General features: G+C 35.0%; 1 protein-coding gene across 4 annotated transcripts in view; it reads left to right on the forward strand.

The window, feature by feature from the left end:
* Positions 1 to 21,838, forward strand: part of PRR16 (proline rich 16) — a 193,726-nt gene extending 171,888 nt beyond the window's left edge. For all 4 annotated transcript variants that reach the window (XM_045565971.1, XM_045565970.1, XM_045565972.1 and 1 more), the window contains one exon: positions 20,459 to 21,838. In XM_045565971.1, the coding sequence (XP_045421927.1) occupies positions 20,459 to 21,214 (756 nt within the window). In that variant the 3' untranslated portion in view covers positions 21,215 to 21,838. The remainder of the gene's footprint in view (positions 1 to 20,458) is intronic.
* Positions 21,839 to 22,415: the final 577 nt, after the last annotated feature.

Genomic DNA, 22,415 nt, shown 5'->3' on the forward strand with positions numbered 1-22,415 from the left:
ATAACTTGTTGCGAAGTGTCACTTAAAATAGTAGCTTTAGCATAGAAATTTTGCTGATGCAAGATACAATGAAAAGAAATCAGAACATCTGGGTCTGTTAATACATTTTTAAATCTGTGCAATACACCATTCATGTTTTCCTGTCTCAGAAGGTGCAGTGTCTGTACATACACTCACAAAATTTACCAAATTCAGTCCAACTTCAGGATATTGATCTTGAAAGTTGTTGAAAATATCTATTCCGTGTGTTCTATTCCCAAGAGTGCCCAAAGCAAGTTAACTCTTTGTAGCAAAGAAAATCTTCTGTTATGACCAGAATGATGTATATAACCTGCGCCAGGTAAGTTCTATCAGTTGTTTCATCCAAAGCAATTGAATAGTATATATTTTCCCTTTGAAGTAGTGCATGAAGTTGTTCTGTTAAGTTGAAGGCTAATTCATACTGCTGAACAGTTATGATTCTCCTTAAAAGAGGCGGTTGTTTGTAATTTGAAACATTATTGGGGTCTAAGCATCCTACAACTTCAGGAATGCATTCTTTCACAATTTCTACATCACTGAAAGGCTTCCCTCTTTTCCTGAGTATATAAGCTACTTTATAAGTTGTTTTGGTGGCATTATTTCCAGGTCTTATTGCTGCTTGAAAGAATTGTCTTTGCTTTTCCTTTTCATGTTTTGATTTTTGGAATACAACCCTTTATGCCTGGCTCTCTAATTTAAAATATTTGTGGCCCTTATGATCGTTATAATGCTGATGAGAACTGAATTTCTTTAATGTTGATATTGCAATATGACAAAGCAAGCAAATCATCTTGTCTTTAGCAGAAACAAGATAATATTGCAATTCTCAATTCTTATTAAAAAATCTGTTTTCTTCCTTCATTGTTCTCTTGGTCATCTTTGACATGATGAACTGTCAAGCAGACAGAATTAAAAAATACTGTTGAGCTGTGCAACTTTGCACAAATTCCACCTCAGACAGAAATACAATGCACCGTTGTCAAAAGCTGATAACGGAGTAGTGTACTCAACCCCTATAACTCACCAACCAGCCTCGTGCAGTAGAACGACAGTCAGGCGGGAAAAGTTGGAACTAAAGCATGAGTGTAGCAGCCATCAGTTTAGCCCTTATGGCTTACTGATGTTCTAATTGTGCCGGTCCATCAGGGAGGATTATTTTGTTGAAAACTTATTTTATTCTTTGGTATTTTAAATATGTTCATATTAAAAATAAAAATATAAAAGACAAACAAAAACGTATTAATAAAAATAAGAGGATTTGTCCTGTAAAATATGGATTTAGTCAAAAGGCTGCGCTTAAGGACCTAGAAGGCCACAGGTTCCCCAGCTCTGGTCGAAGCTGTCTCTCAGCACATTTGTACTATTTGGTAAGCAATTCTTTATAAAACAGCTTACAATAGAAAGACCCTGAGTAACATGTGATGACACCCTCGTGGTTCACAACCTATTTTGAGGTGGACTGAAGGTAACTTTTGTTTCCTAATAATAAACATTGAGGTTGCAAAATTAATTTGCTTTAAAAAGATTAACTCTATCCAGCAATATATTGATTAAAACAGTAAACATATCAGGAACTGGACAGATCCTTATCTGTCTTAAGATCCTCATGCCACATGCCTGGGAAGCATGGCCATATGGGCACATCTTCCTAATCTTCCTACAGGTGATGAGGCAATGAAAGCTCGAGACAAAATGTTTATGAGATAAAATGACCCTCTGACAAAGGACATGCCCTATGTTAATTTATTGCTTGTGAAAGGCTAATGCAGCTATTTTAATTTTGAGGAAGATTTGGCTAAGTGTTCTTTTCAAATGTGCCATAAGAGAATAACTCTGTTATGTCTTCATGTAATGACACTGAGGTTATTAAGCAAGAGGTCTCAGAATGGTGATGTGTGAGCTGACTGACTCCTGAAAACACATTTGGCTCAATCTGCACAATCCATTTCTAAAAAATCACACCAGTGTTTGAAAATCTGTCTTTCTAGCTTCTCTTAAAATCCTTTGAAGTGGGCAAGATGAAGCCCTTTTTCTATGTTCCCATTAGCTAGTCGCATCCTCCATTCTTCACTGCGGTTCCCTGCTTCATTGCAGTGTATTCATGCACCTCTGCTTTCTAGCTTGGCCAACTGGACTTTGTGGTATACTTGAAAATGGCTTATTGCTTTGTAAAAATGTCTCATGTAGTTCTTATGTAAATGTTTGGCATTAGCCTTCTGAAAAGAAATATTGTTTGAATGGATAGATACTGCAAATATTACCCGGGCTATTTAGTCATTATCCTCTAATTCTTGCTTTCTACATATGAAAATCATGTGTCCTACAGTCCATATGCCTAATCCTCTACATATTAAATTTGAAATTTCAAAACAGTTTGTTCACACTCATAATTTTATATTACATGGCATATTTTTTAAAATGTCTTTCCTATTAATGATATTATCTTAAAGTCATAAGTGACCCACATTTTCTTTTAAATTAGACCTCGGTAAAAAAGAAAGTCTTGTTTCTAAAGAAGAAACAATATTCCTGGGATTTATATTAATAGCATTACAAATATGCTAATTATTTTTTTAAAGTAATAATTTATAGAGAATTTATGGAAGTACCGTGGAAATACACAATTTTGGCCACTAGAGGGCTTTGATATTTTTTACCAATGAGAGTATAATTATGAAGATAAACAATGAAAAATGTTATATGGCTACCAAAGGTTTAAGTGTATAATTACAAACTTTTAAATGGGGTTGTAATATACAAAATATGCAATCATTTTATCCTAACTATAAGCATAATATGTAATATATTTGATGCGTTGTATGTGGTGAAGGCAGTGTTTCATATTTTAATATGTTAAGAGTGGTAAATAATGCTGATTAACAAAGGGATAAGTTTTACAGTTTTCATATGTTCTTTGCCTTAATATTTTGAGAGTTAGGACACATTCCACATTTTGCTTCCTTCAATACCACATATAGAACATGCGTATTTATAGTACCTCCCAATACAGTTTTGTTAAAGCTAAACAACATAAATGGCTTTTGCTATGAATACTCTGTTTTCATAAACAACAACAACAACAACAAAGAATGTTGAAGTCTTTCAGGGATTTGACAACAGAACGAGAGGCATAAAAGATCAATTTTCAAAATCTCCTAGTAGATTTAGGTAACTGTTGTGTCTGTGATGAAGACTTCCATTGTTTTTCAAATTATGTGTAATCTACTTTTATAAAATATCTCTGGAGCCCCATGAGAGGGAAAACAGATGCTTGGAAAGTCTATTCTGCAAGAATTCCAAATTTTCAATTCCCTCTTTCTCTTCATCTCATATATCTGGCTCATTAAATGAGGTGTGAAGGTGTTATATTTTAACATGCAACTCCCCTTACTCCATTAAAAATGCCGAAACTCAAGCACAGAAAGGAATATCATAATGCTTGCATACCTTTACTAAACCAGGGATAATGTCCCCACGTGCATTCATACCAAGCACACTCCCATCATACTTGAGCTAAACTAGTTGTTTTCAAGTTGAGAAAACTGTTCTAAAGATGGGCTTTAGAGATTTTCAAATGTTTTCACTAATGCTAATGCAAAAATAATATAATGCCTCCCTACTTGCATCATTTTCCATAGTGTTCCCTAGGTTTGCTTATGACAAGAATAACTTTTTTTAATGACTTGCTTTACGGTAATGTGTTTCCACTACCTCGAGACTTTGCAAAATCATAGATGCCCACATCGCTTTTTTGTGTAAACTGTTGTGGCCACCTATATTACCTTAAGGTAAGGGCTGAACTCATTAGCATGGTGTTGAAGACTCCTTGGCTTTCTCACATGTCTTCACCTGCATCCCTTTCCCTTTCTGTCTTTACCTTTTCCTAGCTTGTCCTTTTATTTACTAAACATCTCCCCAAGCATACACATGTACACACACACACACACACACACACACACACACACGACCACCTATACTGTACCATATCAGATGAATTTCTCCTACTAGAACTCTCATTTTATTTTTCAAACCTCTTTTCCTTTACTTTGCATTTTCTGGTGCCTGGAGTACTCTTTTTTCCACTTGATCCTTCAAAGTTTAGATATCACAGACAATTTCTTTCTATATGTTTTTTTATAAATTAACAGTGTAGGAAACTAATGCTAGAAAAAAAGCCCCAGTTTTATCATCACACAACTAGTGAGACTCCAAATTGTAATTATATCTAAACATCCTAGCTTTATATCCAGTAGAATTATCAGTGTGGACATTTCTGGTAATATTATTTTGATTTTTGGTAAATATTATTAGTTCTACAGTATAATGATGTGCTTGAGATATTAAAGAGAGGATAGACTTTTATGATATTTTTGACAAATAATTTAACATTATAAATAGATTCTAAGATAATTTAAGCAAATAATAGTATAATTTACTAAAATTACCCTTCCTTTACATTATACACTGAGCATTTAATTCAATATCTGATGTGTACAAAGTAAAAACATGTCAAAATATCATTTTATGTAAATGTAGATATTTCTTGAAAATATTGATAAATGAAATGCTACAGTAATCTTTCTAGCTTACTTTATATCATTTGAATATCTTCCCTCCAAAAGAGCTGTTTCTGAAAGTGCCATGTATTTTAAAGATATGTGTATATATAAATAGATATGTATATAAGAGAGAGAGAGAAATTAGAAATCTCATGAACACAGCTTATTTACAGCCCAAATTCTTTACTTCAAAAATTTATAAACATGCACAAAATGTAAGCAGTAGGCATATAATATAAAAATACTTAGGTACAGTATTTTTCCTTTGATTAATTTATGTTTATTATTTATTTGTTCAACATATACCTATTCCAGACATAAAGTTGTAGGATTCCCTGCCCTCTGGGAGATTACAAGCTTGCCAAGGAGACAAACACTAAGGGGCTAATTATACAATTAATCACTGTGTGACAGTGTGGTGCTTAGTGTGAAGCACACACGCAGGTGCTTGAGGGCTACGTGATGGGATCTGAGGGTGATTGGGACAATTGCCTGAAGAAGATACAGAGGTTAATTCCTGAAGTACAAGTGAAGAATGAAAGAGAGAGAGAGAGACAGAGACAGAGACAGAGAGTGAGTATGTGTGGTGTGTGTATGTGTGATGTGAAGAGTGACTAGGCCTAAGTAGGAAATGACATACAATGACCCACAGGCAGGAGCTTAGCATCTTCTAATCACTCAGAGAAACTAAAGGCACATGGAGTGAGGACGCATGGCCCAGGAGCACCCCTGTGTGGACAGCAGGGCCTGGATCCTGGGAGTAATGTAACCTTCTTAAGTATTTGGTCTTTATCCTAAGAGCAATTGGAAACCCTTAAGTGCTTTTAGTAATTTATATGATATAAATATATAGAAGAAATGTTTTCATACTTAAAGGCAGCTCTCTCCAACTGTAATGGAGAGAATGGACTGAATGGAAGAAAGAGCGGGCTGGATACAGAGCAGCTTTGTTCATGTCGCCTTACTCATGATACCTGCAGAATATTTTTTACTGAGCTAGTTTAACATGTATAGGGAAAATAATAGACAACCTAAGGGGTTTTTGTTTAATTTATACTTTTACAAATGCAAAAATAAATTAAATATATCGAAAGCTGTAAGCTTTTATTAATGTGTACAGTTCCATTATCTTGAGTTACAGTCTCCTCCTGAACATGGTTAACATAATGGAATCATTTTAAAGTATAAACACACAAAATGCAAGTAAGTAAGTCTTTTACAGCTATTAGGTTGCTAAAGCAATTAGGATGAAGGATGTTTCCTTTTCCACACTTATGGGAAGCCTTAATAGCAGAATGTTGCCTGTTGAAATAACAGGATAACTTATGAAACCAAAAATTAAAGTTAGCAATGACATTTCAGTCGTTATAATCTGTGGGTAATATTTGTTATAGGGGAAAGAAAAGTTACAAATACTTCACTTACTAAAACTAATAGATAAGTAAACATGGGAATTATATGAAGGGATTATAATATATAATACATTTTAACTTTATGGAACTAGGTTGTGCTTTAATATCACTTTCTCCCTTAGCACTTGTTTTGTTTCCTTGTTCTAAACAGTAAGCATTTGGGCATGTGCCAATTAAAAACTGTGCATGATAATTTGGGGGATTTCTGCTTCCTTCAAGAGCAACTCATAAATTCTTATGGTTGTATGAGAAAATGAATTAAATGAAACCAGGTACTTTGGTGTTATATTATGGATCCTAAAAAAAAAACCAAAACTTAAACATCATCGTTATACAAATTATAGAGTTAAAATTTTTAGATCATTTAGTGTTTCAGGTAACATAAACTCTTAAAACTTGTGTACTTTTCCAAGACTGCAAGGATTCATTAACATTTTTCTACAAATCATATCTACAGTTGAATGTGGATTATGAATCTATATTAGATGTGGGTTATCTATATACTGTCTATGCTATGGCTATAGAATAATTAGACTTCAAAATGAACTTACTAAAACATGTATATCCATCTGCACTCTGTCAAAAGAGTGCAAATTACTTCCTGCATTCTTTTAAAAATGCCACAAATCTGAATATTTGGGGGATTGATCTTTAAAATTTCAACTAGTATCTAAACTTAACATGACCTACAGGGCCCCCTACAACCTGGCTTTTATCTGCCTTTTCAGCCTTCTCTCTTATTCATATGACATTTCTTACTTTATTCTTTACCAACAGATAAAAAATTTTGCTTCATACCTACCTGCCACTGCACATGCTGTTGCCTCTGCCAAAATATGCCTTTTCCTCCAAATTTCATTTTCATTATTCACAATATCTTTCAGGTATCACCTGGCTTGAAACTATCTCTGAACAGTGTTACTGACTGATCTGCTTGGAAAATCACTCCTTTCCCTGGTTTCCTGTACTTACAAATCCTTTTACCACTGCACACATCTCACTGTGTAGAAGTTAGTATATTAATAACAGTTTGCATGGGGAATAACTTTATTTTATCATTTTTCTTTGATTCTTTGATTTTAGATAGTATATTTTTAACTGTTATCAGGCTAATATGTGTACATGCACCCCCATTTCCAAAGTAAGTTCTTCGTAAGGCTTTATAAGTAAAATTCGCCTATTGTATCATCTCTGTTCTATATCTAGGTATGTTCCAGGATAACTCCTTTTGATCATTTGTTTTTGTTTCTGGTAGTCAGCTGTCTAAATAATATGCTCAAATTTAAAAAACAAAAAAAGCTTCCATAACACTATCATTTGACTCATGTTTTTTGAAGATAAGGAATTAGGGGTTTTTTTTGTTTGTTTGTTTGTTTTTTGCTTTTGTCATATATTGAAGAAAAAAATCAGTAGCCAGCATCCCAGTAATAAGTGTTAAGGACCCCATAGAGAAGAAAATTTAAACCTATGTCACTCAACTTAAACCTCTCAAAAGGGAATTCAAGATTCAAATATTATCTCTTCTATATACCATTATTCTCATCACCCATCCTACAGTAGTTTACTTTTTCCCCATATTATTAAGATGTGACAACTTTCCAGTTACATTATCTGTTGAATGTAATCCATTATTATTTTTTGGAGCCTCTTATTTCTTGTTTTAGTTTAGAATAATTTCACATTAGGACTGTGATATAGTTGTTATTCTTTAATTATTTTATTTATTTTCACACTTATGGGTTAATTATAATGTTTCTTTTCCCTTCTTTCTTGGATACCATTTTTACTGTACTAGAATATGTCCTTTATTAACTTTTTTTTTTTTTTTTTTTTTTTTTGAGACAGAGTCTCGCTTTGTTGCCCGGGCTAGAGTGAGTGCCGTGGCATCAGCCTAGCTCACAGCAACCTCAAACTCCTGGGCTTAAGCGATCCTACTGCCTCAGCCTCCCGAGTAGCTGGGACTACAGGCATGAGCCACCATGCCCGGCTAATTTTTTTTTTTTGTATATATATTTTTAGTTGGCCAGATAATTTCTTTCTATTTTTAGTAGAGACGGGGTCTCACTCTTGCTCAGGCTGGTCTCGAACTCCTGACCTCGAGCGATCCACCCGCCTCGGCCTCCCAGAGTGCTAGGATTACAGGCGTGAGCCACCGCGCCCGGCCAGTCCTTTATTAACTTTTAAAGAATGGATACAAGGGAATAAGACTGCCTTTGTCCTGAATATCTAAAAATATTCTAATTTTCTCTTACAATGAACTGTTCATTTAGCCAGGTATGAAATTGGGGTTGAAATTGTTTTGCACTGGAACTTTTGAAGTTACTGATAAAATGTTTTTTCACCATCTGTTCTTCCTGAAGAAATTGTATTGATCATTTGATTTTCATTTTTTTCTGGGTGTCCTGTGTTTGTTTGGTAAGTGATTGATTTTGTTTTCTTTTTCATTCACTCTGATCAGCAATTAGTTGGCCCTTTCCATCTGAAGCTCCATTTCTATTGTCAACCATGAAATTTTTTTATTCTTCTATTATTTCTTTGATTATTGCCATTTTACATTTTCTTTTTCTGTTTCTGGAACTTCTTAATTAGTCACTGAAGCTCAAGGATTGATTTTTTTGTTTTGCTCCATGTCTTTTACCTTTTTTATTTTTCATATTTAAAAAATTATTTTTTCCTTTTTTAGATTTTTAATTATTATGAGTATATAATAATTATAATTGTGTATATTTATGGGTACATGTGATGCTGGGATAAAGGGATAGAATGTGAATTAATCAAATTGGACTAGATGGTTGTTAATTGGTTAATTGGTAAAAAAAAATTTTGCTTTATGTTTGAGAATATTTTTTAGATTTTATTTTTATCTTTAAGCCTTTATACTTATCTTTTTAATTTAGCAGTTTATATTTCATATCCCATGTTTTTTTCTTATTTTATGACTGCTTCTTTTTATATAACAGTGTTTTCTTATTTTATAGCTGTGAATACATTTTCAAAGCTCTCTAAATACATTAGTTTTACTACAAAGTTCTCTTTAGTTCACTAATAATGGCAGCATTATCTTCAGTATTAATATGTTCATTCATTTTGGTCCTTCTCTTTTGTGCTGTTGCTTTCCCAAAAATATCTCAAAATGTTTGGTCATATATTTTTAAGATACAGATGTTTTAGAGTCTTTGTATATATGGGCCGAGGGAGAATTGAAGATTTTGAATATGACAAATGTGTGTTGTGTGTTCAAGATCTTATGGTATCTAGTCAGAGAGAAGATCAGCTACCTGCTGTGACAATATTCTCTTAACCTTCCTAATGGAAAGAATAAAGGAGAGAGATTTATTCTGAGTTGCTACAGACCATACTCAGGATCTTCTATCCAGAGACATGGTTAAATGGTCTTAGAGCAAGAATTTTATCTTTTTCTTTAGATTATTAGTAATTGCCATGTTGCCCATCATACTACACATGAAAGAATGTGGGGCCATGAGACACAATTTGTTCCCTTGTGAAATATAGTGAGTGATTCAACATTGCCTCACTATAACTTTGCATTACTTCTCACTTCCACTCTCTCTATATTCCACTTACAAATGTGGAATCTGTCTGAGACTTCATCAGTGTTTTTCCTACACCTTTTTTTAGATTCATTTACATATTTATAAAAATAGCTGGTTAATTTATAATTTACTCTGAGAAAGTTTTCTGAATTTATTACTATTTTTACTTTTTTACTTTCATTTAACGATCATTTGGGAAGGAATAAATTAAATACCCAGTCCAGTTTAAAATATAAATCTGATTTTTTTTATCAGTCCAGTTTAAAATATAAATCTGATTTTTTTTATCTTCAGTGTCTTATATGATACCAAACTAATAGTACTTGTACAATAAGTATTTGCTGAATCCAAATGAACGCACAGAAAAATAAGACAAATTGTACTATAGCTTTATCTTACTTTTGACCAAAAATATTATTAGATATTGAATATTTATATTATTCATCAGGCTTAACTATGAATTATTAGTTTATTTATTTTTAAATCTAGTTTGCTTCCAGGGAACAGGGTATAAATTGCCACTTATGTGCATGTTACAAAAGGAAATAACAAAACATCTCCCCCAAATTTGCTATATTCTATCTCCAAAAAAACCTTGCAAAACAATTTCAGTAACAATTTTTAAGTATATGTCTGTCCTCCATATTTACCTTCCAACAGGGTGATTAATGTGTATGTTTGTGTATATGTGTTTTGTTGTTGTTTGTTTTAGTATCTCTTTCAGAGGGAGCTTGTTGCCTTGGAATATCCTTTATCCTTTATTTTGTAGCAGAACCATAGCTTTTCACTGGACACACTAAATCCCAGGTAAAAGCCTACATTTCCCAGCCCCCTTATGTCTGGGTGACTTGATTTTGGCTGGTAAGATGTAAGCAAAATGTGTTACTCCTGAAATATCTTAGAAAGAAGTAGGTATACCTTCTCCATCTTTTTCCATCCTTCCCCTTAAAATGCATATGTAAAAGCTGAGCTCCAGTCCTAAACTTGGACATGAAAATGAAGTCCACACTCTAGGAATAACAGAGCAGAAAGTTAGACAGACGCTGGGTCTCTGACAACTTCAGGATATTGCCTTACTTTCTGTAGATCACTTCCATTATCTACATGGTATACTCTGTCAAATATACCAAGGAAAAGGAGAAAGAGTTAGATAATACAATTATGGTGTTTGGGATGTTTCCAACTGCAAAGAGAGACACAGATCTTAGAAAAATGTGGAAGTATTTCAGCAACTAATTGGCCCCATCTCTAAGAAACAATAATATTGTTAGGGAAATAATGGTTGCTCTATTATAGAAATCCAAAGACAGATTGAGGAACCCAAGGCAATTCTAGTCATCCTTTTGGAAGCAATCACTTATTATTAACCACCTGAGAAACCTTTCCATACTGGACACTGGACATTTTCAGAGGTCAAGAGAAGCCTGAGTCAGTCCTATTTTTAAAAAATTTCTTATAGATCCTTTTAAATAAATAAATGCAAAAGCTGAGTTAACCAAATTGTGGAAGCATTTAAATGTTTTTATTTATTAAATTATTTCCAACACAAATAGAATTCAATATGATTTTACCATTAAGAAGATAATTATAGGATTTATTATATATATATACTAATTTATATGTGGTATATCATAAGTTCTGTGATCTAGCAACAGAACACCAAATTGGATGTTGTGTGATGAACTATTTATTTTAATTCTGTCAATAGATCATTGGAATAGATAGAGATTTTCAAATTTTGTATGACGTATGTGGGTTATGAATATAAGCTCAGGGAAAGTATTGTCCCTCCTGTCTCCATGCTTGAATATCCCCACCATTGACTCCACTACATTCTGCTTCTGCTCTGTTAGGCTTGTATCTGATCTCTTCTAGCAAAGGAACTGCCAGGAGCTACCCTATATATTATGGCTTTGTTGGACAATTTTTTTCCAGCCAGCATTTGAGTTCAGCTGCTGAGCATAGTAAAATCATTGTGAGAAGGTAGTGTTTTTACCTGTTTCTCTTGGTAGAAATCCTATAGCTCTGATTCATTTCTCTTTTCAGTATTTTGCTGCATATGCCACCGTGTATTAAATGTGGTTGTTTTCATAAATCATTCTTAAAGGTCTTAGAAGAATTCATAAATTTTCTTGAAAAGGTTTTAGTCAGGGTTAAACTCCTCCTTTGTCTCCATTAAGTCTGTAATTGAAATTCTTATGGTTGAGAATTGTTGATGAGGAGGGCCTAGAGAAAGAGTCACTCAAATTTAAAGTGTTTTTTGTGTGCTTGTTTTTAAAGCAATTGAATTGTATATTATGTGTTTTGATTAAACAAGATAAATAGGATTTAGAAAAGTTCTAAATACATTTAGAGCCATGTGGACAAATATTTAAAGCTAAATATACACTTAAGCTCTCTTAGTTGTTTTGGAGTCAGACTGAGCTATGCTTTGTGGCAATCTTTGGAGCAAGGCTTTAAGATAACATAGAAAGAAAGTTTATCAAAAAGTCTTTATCCCTTCCTTTTTCTCTACCTAATCCATTTTTATGTGACTTTTGGGGCCATCTGTGGTTGGTGGGGTTGAAGATCTTGAAAATCAGACCCAAGGAAAGCTGACAGGGATGAAAATAAAGGCAAGAAATGACTTTTCTCACAAGGTCTACATTGATTCAGTTTCTTCACTAAGCACGTTATTATTGAATTCTCACTGTGTGCAGTCACTGTGCTCTTGGTCAGGGATAAAAGGTAGACATGCTTGCATAGTCTGAGGGGACACACAGAACTAGACAATTCCAGTACACGAAGGCAATTGTTATAATAAAGGAACACAGTACAACGGGAGCTTAGGAAAAGGAGCTCCTGACAGGTATATGTATATATATTTTTTTAATTTTACATAAATATATTTTTAATTTTATATAAATCTATTTTTTTCTGAATTTCTCTCTAATGACACTCCTATGGTGTCTTTGTCTTTATTATTTGTAGTTTAAGATTTATTGAAGTAATATAAACTGAATTTTGATTCCCACAAATAACTTAGATCATATAATCATTTAATTTCTTCTAAATCTGCCCCTCTGTTATGAAAAGACTTACATATATTTTCCCAGATGTGAAACCTCAAGCTCATGTGATTCCTAAGTCACATTTATCATTATTCTTTTTATTTTTATTTATTTATTTATTTTTGAGACACAGTCTCACTCGGTTCCCCAAGCTAGAGTGCCGTGGCGTCAGCCTGGCTCACAGCAACCTCAGACTCCTGGGCTCAAGCAATCCTCCTGCCTCAGCCTCCTGAGTAGCTGGGACTACAGGCATGCGCCACCATGCCCAGCTAATTTTTCTAAATATGTTTTTAGCTGTCCATATAATTTTTCTTCTATTTTCGTAGAGATGGGGTCTCGCTCTTGCTCAGGCTGGTCCCAAACTCCTGACCTCAAGCGATCCACCCGCCTCGGCCTCCCAGAGTGCTAGGATTACAGGCGTGAGCCACTGCGCTCAGCCCATTATTCTTAATTATTCCACAATCTAACCATGGCTTCCTTAAATGTGTGGTTACAAAAAACCTCTTGAGATTGTCAAAAACAACACCTGGCATAAGCTTTCTTTTAAAACTCTCTCTGTTTCACATGATTAGGAAAGTCCTCCACAGGCCCATGTAAACACATTTGGACAGATGACCCAATTTGCAGTTTGAGATACATATTTCTTCTTGGTACCTGATGTTTAAGTAGCGTAGATGGTTGATGTCATGCTGTCTTCTCATCTCCAGGTATCTGCAAAAAAATGTGTCTCTCCAGTCCTACTTTCTTTCATTTTGTTTTCTCTTTAATTTCCATCATACTTGTGGTTACTATTCCTTCAGTTGCAATATGATGCTTTGAAACAGTTTAAGCAAAACAGAGACAGGCAATTATAAGGCTGCAGTGGATTCCTTGTCTGGATAATTTATTCAACTCTCACTTGGCTGTAATAAAGTTTAAATGGCCAATTAAATAAACCGCAGCACCCTTCAATATATTTATCACATGGCATCTTTAAAGATCACTTATTTCTTTATATCTTTATTTAATTAATGTTAAATATGTATTATTCAACCTTAAAAAAGAAGGAGATCTTTCTATTTGCCACAATATAGATGGACCTGGAGGACAGTATGCTAAGTAAAATAAGCCAGACACAGAAAGAAAAATTATTACATGATCTCACTTATATGTGAAATCCAAAAGGACCAACAAAGAAACAAACAACAGTGCTTACTAGGGTTGGGGCCAGGGGGAGAAAATGGGGAGACATAGGTCCAAGGATACAAAGCAGCAAATATGTAGGATGAACAAGTCAAAAGAGCTAATGTACAACAAGAGAACTATAGTTAATAATAGTGTATCGTATTCAGGGTTTTTGCTAAGTGAGTAGATTAGGACTGTTCTTGTCATAAGGGAAAATGGGTAACTATGTGAGATGATGAATATGCTAATTTGTTCCACTTTAGTAACCATTTTGCTACATATGTATCTTATAACATAATGGTGTATACTTTAAATAACATACACAATAGCATTTGTTTTAAAAATATTTGTTTTCAAATTATAGAATATTTCACACATAACAGAAAATAAATTAATATAACAAATATAGCCCAGGCTTAACAAATGGTAACATTTTTCTCAGAATTACTTTATATCAAGTTTTTAAAAAAATCAAATAATTCAACTACGTAGCTGATGCTGCCCAACATTTAGTCATTGTCCTCATTGTCTGAATTTGATGTGTATTATTTATTTTCATGTTGTATAAACAAAACTACCTGTGCTTCTATACATAAACCACATGCACATATTAAATATATCTTTTTATAATAGCTTTTAAGAATATTCAACTTATGTTTTTGAGATTTATCCGTGCTGGTACAAATAGCTCTAGTTAATTCATTTTAACTATTCTTTATTTACTTACCCAATCACTTATTCATATTTAGGTTGTTTCCAGTTTTTAGCTGTGACAAAATCAAAAACCTGCCAGGAACATCCTTGTGTATTTCCATCCCTGTGAACATCTGTTAGAGTTTCCCTACACAGTGTAGGCTGTGTTCCTAAAAGGATTGCACCATAGGGCATGCACCTTATCGAATTTATAAGATAAATGACTGAATTTACATTTGTGCTGGCAATGTGTAAAATTCTAGTTATTCACATCATCAACAGCAATTGGGATTATCAGACTGTTTCATTTTTATCAAATCATTAGGTTTGAAATGCTATCTCATTTTTCTTTAGTTTGAATTACCTCGGTTACTAGTGAGATTCAGTGTGTTTTATGGAATTTGGAAATTTGGTGTTCGCCTCATGTGAATTACTTATTCATACATTTTTTCCCAATTTTGTCTTTGGGGTGTGTGTGTGCATGTATGTACATAAACATGAACTCGTGATTCTGTTTCATTTATTTATTCACCTAAGTTGGCATTGATACTATGCTGTTTCTTTAAGAAAGATTTAGGCTAAGTCTTTTTGCTTGGTGTCAATATGGCTGCAACAGGTTTCCTTTGGTTATTTGTAATATATGTTATTTCTTTCCCTTTATGTTCAATGTTTCTGTGTCTCCTTTTGACAGCAATCATTACTTTTGAATAAATTATTTTAATGTGTTTACATTTGTTATAACATATGTTGAAATTATGTCTTCTACTTATGCAGTGATTTTTATTTACTATGCCTTTTTTTTAGTTTTGTTATTTTCTGCCTTTTTTAGATTTTTTGAGTTTTCTTTACTTGCTTTTTATTCCTTATATTATTTTGGAAGTTAAAATTTTAAATCTATTATTTCAGTAGTTGCCCTAAAATTTTTCATGTGCATTCTTGACTTATTTAATAAGTTCTAAAGTTAATCAGTATCAAATGTATACTGATTTTCTTCACATACACAAAAAGACAATGACCTTAAAATAACTTTAATTCTGATTGTTCTACAATCAGACTTGTTATATTTCATAGTATTTTAGTTTTACATTTTTATAACCCTGTCCCAAATTTGTCATTAATATATTATTTTTGTAATCAGTGCATATTTTGATTTATATGTTTACCAATGTCTTTGTTCATCTATACTTTCTGCATTCCAGTCCTTCCTGCTGATTATTTGTTTTTCACTGAATTGTCATTTATCAGTACTTTTAATACTGAGCTGTAGGAATACTCTCTCAGTCTTTGTTGTCTGCAAATGTCTATTTCTCTCACTTTTACATAAGTGTTAAACTACATTACCTTTCCAATTATTTCTTTCAGTGTGAAAACTATTTCTAAATTGTCTTGAGACTTCTATTAACTTGTGTGAAAATCTCTTGTCAGGCTAATTTTTGTTGCTCTATAAATTTTTGGTTGTTGCAAAACTTCATTGTTTTTTTCAGTGTCCTGTAGTTTTACTACAGTATGTCTGGATAAGAGTTTGTTTATATTTTCTTCTTTGAAACTCTGTGTACTTTCTCTAGAGGACTGTTCAGTTCTTTAAAACACTAATTCATTATCTCTTTGAATACTGTTTTTCTCACTTCTAGAACTCATTTAAAAAATATTCAGTACTTTGTCACAACACAGTGGTGCTCACAGTCTAGCTGCTATCAAACTCTCCAACCTCATCTCCCAAGTGCCCTTCAACCAGAAGGGTCTTTAAATCACTCACACTCAGATGTTTCCTTCTGTCATAGGGCCTTTCTCAGGCTGTTTCCTGAGCAGACTGCTTGAACCACACTTGGTCCAGTTAGCTCCAACTCCAACTGGCCCTTCAGGCCTTCACCAACCTTTCTCATGGGATCCGATTCTCCTCTTACAACATCTTGTATTCTTCGGAGCACTTGGGGCAGTTGCCCTTTTACATTTACTTGTTTGAGGGTCTAAAGTTGGGCCCTTTCACTAGGTTTCCTGATCCATGATGAAAGTGTTTTGGTTTTTTGTTTGTTTTGTTTTGTTTTGTTTTTATTCCCTTGCCATTTTATAGACACTCAGGAAACAACACCATAGAGACTGAAGCCAGCCAGGAGCGGTGAAACCATCAGGCACCTACCTATGCCATATTTATTCATCTCTGAAAATCGGCTCACTTTCCTCACAGTGGACTCATTTTCTCTCCTTTGCTACAGAATTTAATAGGGTAAAAATTGTGGGGTCTATAACCTCTCCAGATGAAATAGTACAAGTGACTATGCATCAAGTCTGTCCCTCTAACTCTCACATTCTTTCAACATCCTCCCTCTTTGATTTCTACAATATCTGACTCAGAGCTAGAGAATATACTACTAACTCGGTGGTCATTTATGGATAAATCCTTTTGTTTCCCATATTTTTCTAAAATAACTAAGCAAGTATCAAAGTAACAACACCTCCAAAAACAAGTAGGAAAGAAAATGCTTTTGCTCACACTTGAACCAAAGAAATAACCCTTGGGGCATTTACTTAACAAATATTTGCTGATCCCCTGATAAGTACCAGTGGCTATTTTAGGCCTTTAGAATACAAGAGAGAAAACAAACAAGAGCCCTGCTCATACTGAGATTAGAGTCTAGATGGGAAACATTATTCCAGGACTCACAACATCAATAAATATTTAATTTAAAATGATGTGAATGCTTTGAATGAAATATATAAGATTCCTTGTGAATATTGAACACATTAACTTGATCTATAATGCAGTAAGACATGGAAGGCTTACTTCATGAGTGACTCTTGAGATAAGAATTTAAAGATGTGTAAGAGTTAATTAGACAAAGAAGAGAGGTCAGAGCATTTCAAGAAAAAATATTAGTATCTACAAACATCCTGTGGCAGAAAGCAAACTGAAAATTATGAGGGTCTAAAAGCAGAACTGGGAGATTAGGAACAGAAATAAGAAGGGAAACTTATTAGAGTTGAGAATGGAGAGTCATTTAGGAGTGAGAGACAGTGATGTGCTGGAACCGACTCGTGACTCATACCGGCTAACAAGGGTCAATCGTTAATTATATTTCCAGAAATTTTGTTAGCTGATTGTTAAGCACAACCATTATTAAAAATAGAACTATAAACTAACAATTAAACAAATTACATTATAAACACAGATTTTCAAATTATTACTAGTTGTTCTTAACTATTTTACTGCAGTTTACTTTTATTTGTGCTCCTGAGTTTATGTCTATCATTAATACATCAATATAGTGGAAACACTTTACAGTAGTGTGCTACTGCACATTTCTTTCAATCCTACATTCAGTGATGTTGCATTACTAACTTGAAATCAACCATGGTGGGATTTTACACTTTGGAAATCGACAAACTCTTCAAATCAAGATTCCCTTACACTGCCAAGAGCCAGTAGCAGCACACCATTGAGTGAGACCTTGAAGTACACGTTAAGTATTGATCTTTATCACAGGAGAAATGAGCAGATATTGAAAGGATTTAAGCAGGGAGTTGAAAAGCACATATCTGTTTAAAAAGAAATCACTGAGACTACAGAAATAGGAAGCGAGGTGACTTCGGGGGTCCATATGGTTAATAATGGAGGCTCAGAGCAGGATCACAGAAGTGAAAATGGAGGAAAGTGAATGGATTGAAGATTTATTTAGGAGCTAAAACACGAAGGACGTATCCTCCAGGAGCCCTGCCCAGAAAGTGAGTGAAAGCATGATGTCAAGAATAGTTTCTAGACTTCTGACTATTCAGATGGGAAATTTGTATTGGCATTTGCTAAGATAGAAAACATTAGAAGAAATTTGTATTATTTGTTGCATTTGTTGAATGTGTTGAAACTGTGGAATTAGTAGGCCTTTGAGATACCTAAAGACTGAGCACTGGTGGCATTAACCTGCCTGGTAGAATCAGTCACTTAAGAGCCCAAGTGCCCATCAATACATGAGTGGATTAATAAAATGTGGTATATGTATAACAGGAAATTCTACTCAGCCATAAAAAAATGGTGATCTAGTATCTTTTGTAACAACCTGGATGGAACTGGATACTATTCTTCTAAGTGAAGTGTCGAAAGAATGGAAAAACAAACATCACATGTATTTGATGCTAAACTGGAACTAATTGATCTACACTTACGTGCATATATGGAAGTAAAATTCAAGGGAAATTAAGTAGGTGGGAGGGCGGAGGAGGGGATGGGTAAATTCACACCTGGTGGGTACAATGCACACTATCTGGGTGATGAGCACACTTAGAACTTTGACTCAAACTGTACAAAAGCAAATTATGGAACCAAAACGTGTCTACCGCCATAATATTTGGAATTTTTTATTTTTATTTTTTTAAAAGAAGAGTCTCATAAGGAAGAAGCAAAGTCTCCTTATCCTCCCCAACTTCTGGATGCTTATGTTGTTTTCATTTGGAGCCCAATCCTGCCACCATGTGTTATTGAGCCAACTTCACAGTTGAATAAACTTTAGGCCTAAGTAAGAGAGGAGGGAAAATCTCCATATGGAATAAATGGAATGGAAATGTGTGAAATCAAGGGACTGCCTCCTTACACAAACTATTTTTAAAGTAACCCATAAATTTTCTATTTTCATATATGCGCAATCCTGTATGTGTGGTGGCCGTGAGAATGGCCTGCAAGATCTCTGCCTGCAGGGAGCATGAATGGCCGAGGACCCTGGCGCTGTGCTCTGAAATCTAGCATTTGAGCAGAGGCCACGCTGCCCACGAGTTGCTCCCAGACAATGACTGAACAAGGCGGAGATACTAAGGCAAGCCTGTTACGGGAGATATCAGACCCCCCAGTCTCCTTGCCAAATTTTCCTTAGAACTGCATCGTCTAAGATGCTTCCATCCAATTGTCCTGTCTTTACACCTTCTCTCCTTAAATTGGGTTCAGACCTGCATCATGATCCGACTGCTCTGCCAGCCTTAACCAATTCCCTGCCTGGTGCCTGTCGCAGGCCCTGAGTGGTTGTGATTTCCTGCCACTCCCCTAGTGATAGCAGACATCTGCTTTCTATTAGCATAGGGTCCTGGGACCAGAGTAATTTTCTGTCCCTTTCCTCAAGGTCAGACAGCTTTTGCTTCTGTGCTTTCCCGGAAGCAAAGGATGTTAAACTTGTGTCTTAGAAGTTGGAAGGTTTCCTTCTACTCCACCAGTGCTCAAGGCTTCTACTTTGTAAGTGAGAAATATCCAAGAAGTGGATTGGGTTTTGTGCCTCCGTGCCCAAGAGGGGCTCTTTCCAGTCTCTTTCCTCCCTCAAGCCTTCACACGAGAAGCCCATGGAATGGAGATGATGAGTGAGAACAGACAACATTGTGAGGCTACCAGGGATTCTAAATTGTCATGATAGCACACAGTCAGCCTTTAATTAGTCAGAAAAGTTTTAGCTGTTTTCTTTACTCACTTTGATGACTGCTGCCTCTTTTTCCTGTGATTTTCCAAAAGTCAAACAGTTGATGTGTCCTGTCTATCCTTAGAGGGCTTGAAACTCTGGACAGTTTAGTTGACGTGGTTACCTTGTGATCTCGGTTCTCTCATGGTCTCAAGAAAAATGATGATTTTGCAGGTTAATCTGGCCTTTTCTCATCTTCAGCATGGAAGCGATGCTGTCCTGTAGTCTTCCACATGCTAAGAAGGGAAATTCTCTCTTATTTTGAAAAATTAGTTATATTCCTGCATCAGGTTTCATCTTTTATGGGTATAGCAAAGTTGGGGATAGAATGTATGCATAAGTAGTATATTATATTCTAGACTTGTGAAATTATGTTATCATAATTTCATACCAAGTTGGCAGTTTGTGCAATGGTAGCTATTCTCTAAATATCCTGACTGGAAACGTGAAGCAGCAGTGGAATACACAGTTCAGTATCAAAGTTCCCATATTAGATCACAGCCAGACAAAAAGAAATTGTTTCTAGTATATTTTGCTTTGGGTCATTCTTCAACACAATTACCTTGTCCTTTCCACCAGGTGGTTGACCAGATCGATACACTGACCTCTGACCTACAGCTGGAGGATGAGATGACCGACAGCTCCAAAACGGACACGCTGAACAGTAGCTCGAGCGGCACAACAGCCTCCAGCCTAGAGAAGATCAAAGTGCAGGCTAATGCACCGCTTATTAAACCCCCAGCACACCCATCTGCCATCCTCACGGTCCTGAGAAAGCCAAACCCTCCACCACCGCCTCCACGGTTGACACCTGTGAAGTGCGAGGACTCCCAAAGGGTAGTGCCAACTGCCAATCCTGTAAAGACCAATGGCACCCTCCTACGAAACGGAAGCTTACCAGGTGGACCTAACAAAATTCCAAATGGAGATATCTGCTGCATACCCAACAGCAGTCTGGACAAGGCTCCAGTGCAGCCTCTAATGCATAGACCTGAAAAAGACAGGTGTCCCCAGGCGGGGCCTCGAGAACGGGTTCGGTTTAATGAAAAAGTGCAGTACCATGGCTATTGTCCCGACTGTGATACCCGGTATAACATAAAAAACAGGGAGGTCCACTTACACAACGAACCTATCCACCCACCAGGAAAAAATCCTCACCAGGGGCCTCTCCTCCCTCCTCCACCCCATCTCCCTCCTTTCCCACTAGAAAACGGGGGCCTGGGAATAAGCCAGAGTAACAGCTTCCCCCCTCTCAGACCTGCAACTGTGCCTCCTCCCACTGCACCAAAACCACAGAAGACGATCTTGAGGAAATCAACCACTACAACAGTGTGATGTATGCCATTTAAAAATAACTTTTTGGTTTTTTTAATTTTCTATATTATAAACATAAAATAATAAGTAATGAGCACTTTCTACTCAAGCAATAAAAAGCCCAAACATATTAATTCTGCATTCAACAAAGTGGCATAAAAATCACCTGGTAAGTATGCAGTCAGCGTATTGCTTATATCCTAGGTATGCGTTATTTTAAATGTTGTATCATCAAAAACCTCAGAGTTTTGAGAAAATATGAAAACATTGTTTTTGCAATTCTGTGACAAACTGTGACCTGCAGATTTTAAATATTTTGATTTACTAGAAGAGACAGGATTTGATTCATTTTATTCATGATAACTCATCTATGCATTAATAACATGTCATACTCTTTGATCTAATACTTTTTACTAAGAAATTTTAATACTGAAGGACTATTTTATTATTTTTTTCTAAAGATGTTTGTCACTAGTTTTTCATTATTAAATGCTGAGGACAATATAAAAAAGTTTATTTTCTATACTATACAATTATGAATTATATGTTCAGCTACACATGTAATAAAATATTTTGGTCTTTGGAAATATCATTATGTCAATAAACAAAAGTAAATAATGACAAAACCAAATGTTCCTCAGAATTTAAGTAGTGGTTCATTTAACCCCATATTAATATCAACCAGAATGAGTAGCAAAATTTGACAGATTTTTGAGAAGATTATAGTGAGCGTATGTCAGACTTTTCTAAATTAAATATCATATTCCATGTCATAAATAGAAGTTTAGACATTGCGTATTATACATCTCCATTTGGTTCTTCAAGAGCCCTCTGTTCAAATCCCCCTATGTGGGGCCAAGCCTTTTAGACCCTCATACTCAGCCTTCTTCCAGAACAGACTAAATTTGAGGCTGTAAGATGTTTTGCCTCCTGCATCAACAAGCTCTCTGCCTCCCTGAGTGAACCCCCATTTATAGGAGGATTATAGGGGAAAATATAGATGCTTCTGGTAGTTGGATGCATTCAGCATTAGCCTTAAACTTTCTCCTCTTAGAGTTGAAAGATGTTATGTTTCTTTGCTGTTTCATAGAAGAGAAGGAATCTTTTCCTTCTAACATCAAATAAAAGTCCTTCTCTTCAGTCTTATTTGCCAACGTAGAAAACTTACCCACCCATGCATGGGCCAAGTTCAGTTCCCAACTGCATTGATTAGAACTGAGGA

The sequence above is a fragment of the Lemur catta genome, chromosome 12 (genome assembly GCF_020740605.2).
Source record: "Lemur catta isolate mLemCat1 chromosome 12, mLemCat1.pri, whole genome shotgun sequence".
NCBI lineage: Eukaryota > Metazoa > Chordata > Mammalia > Primates > Lemuridae > Lemur > Lemur catta.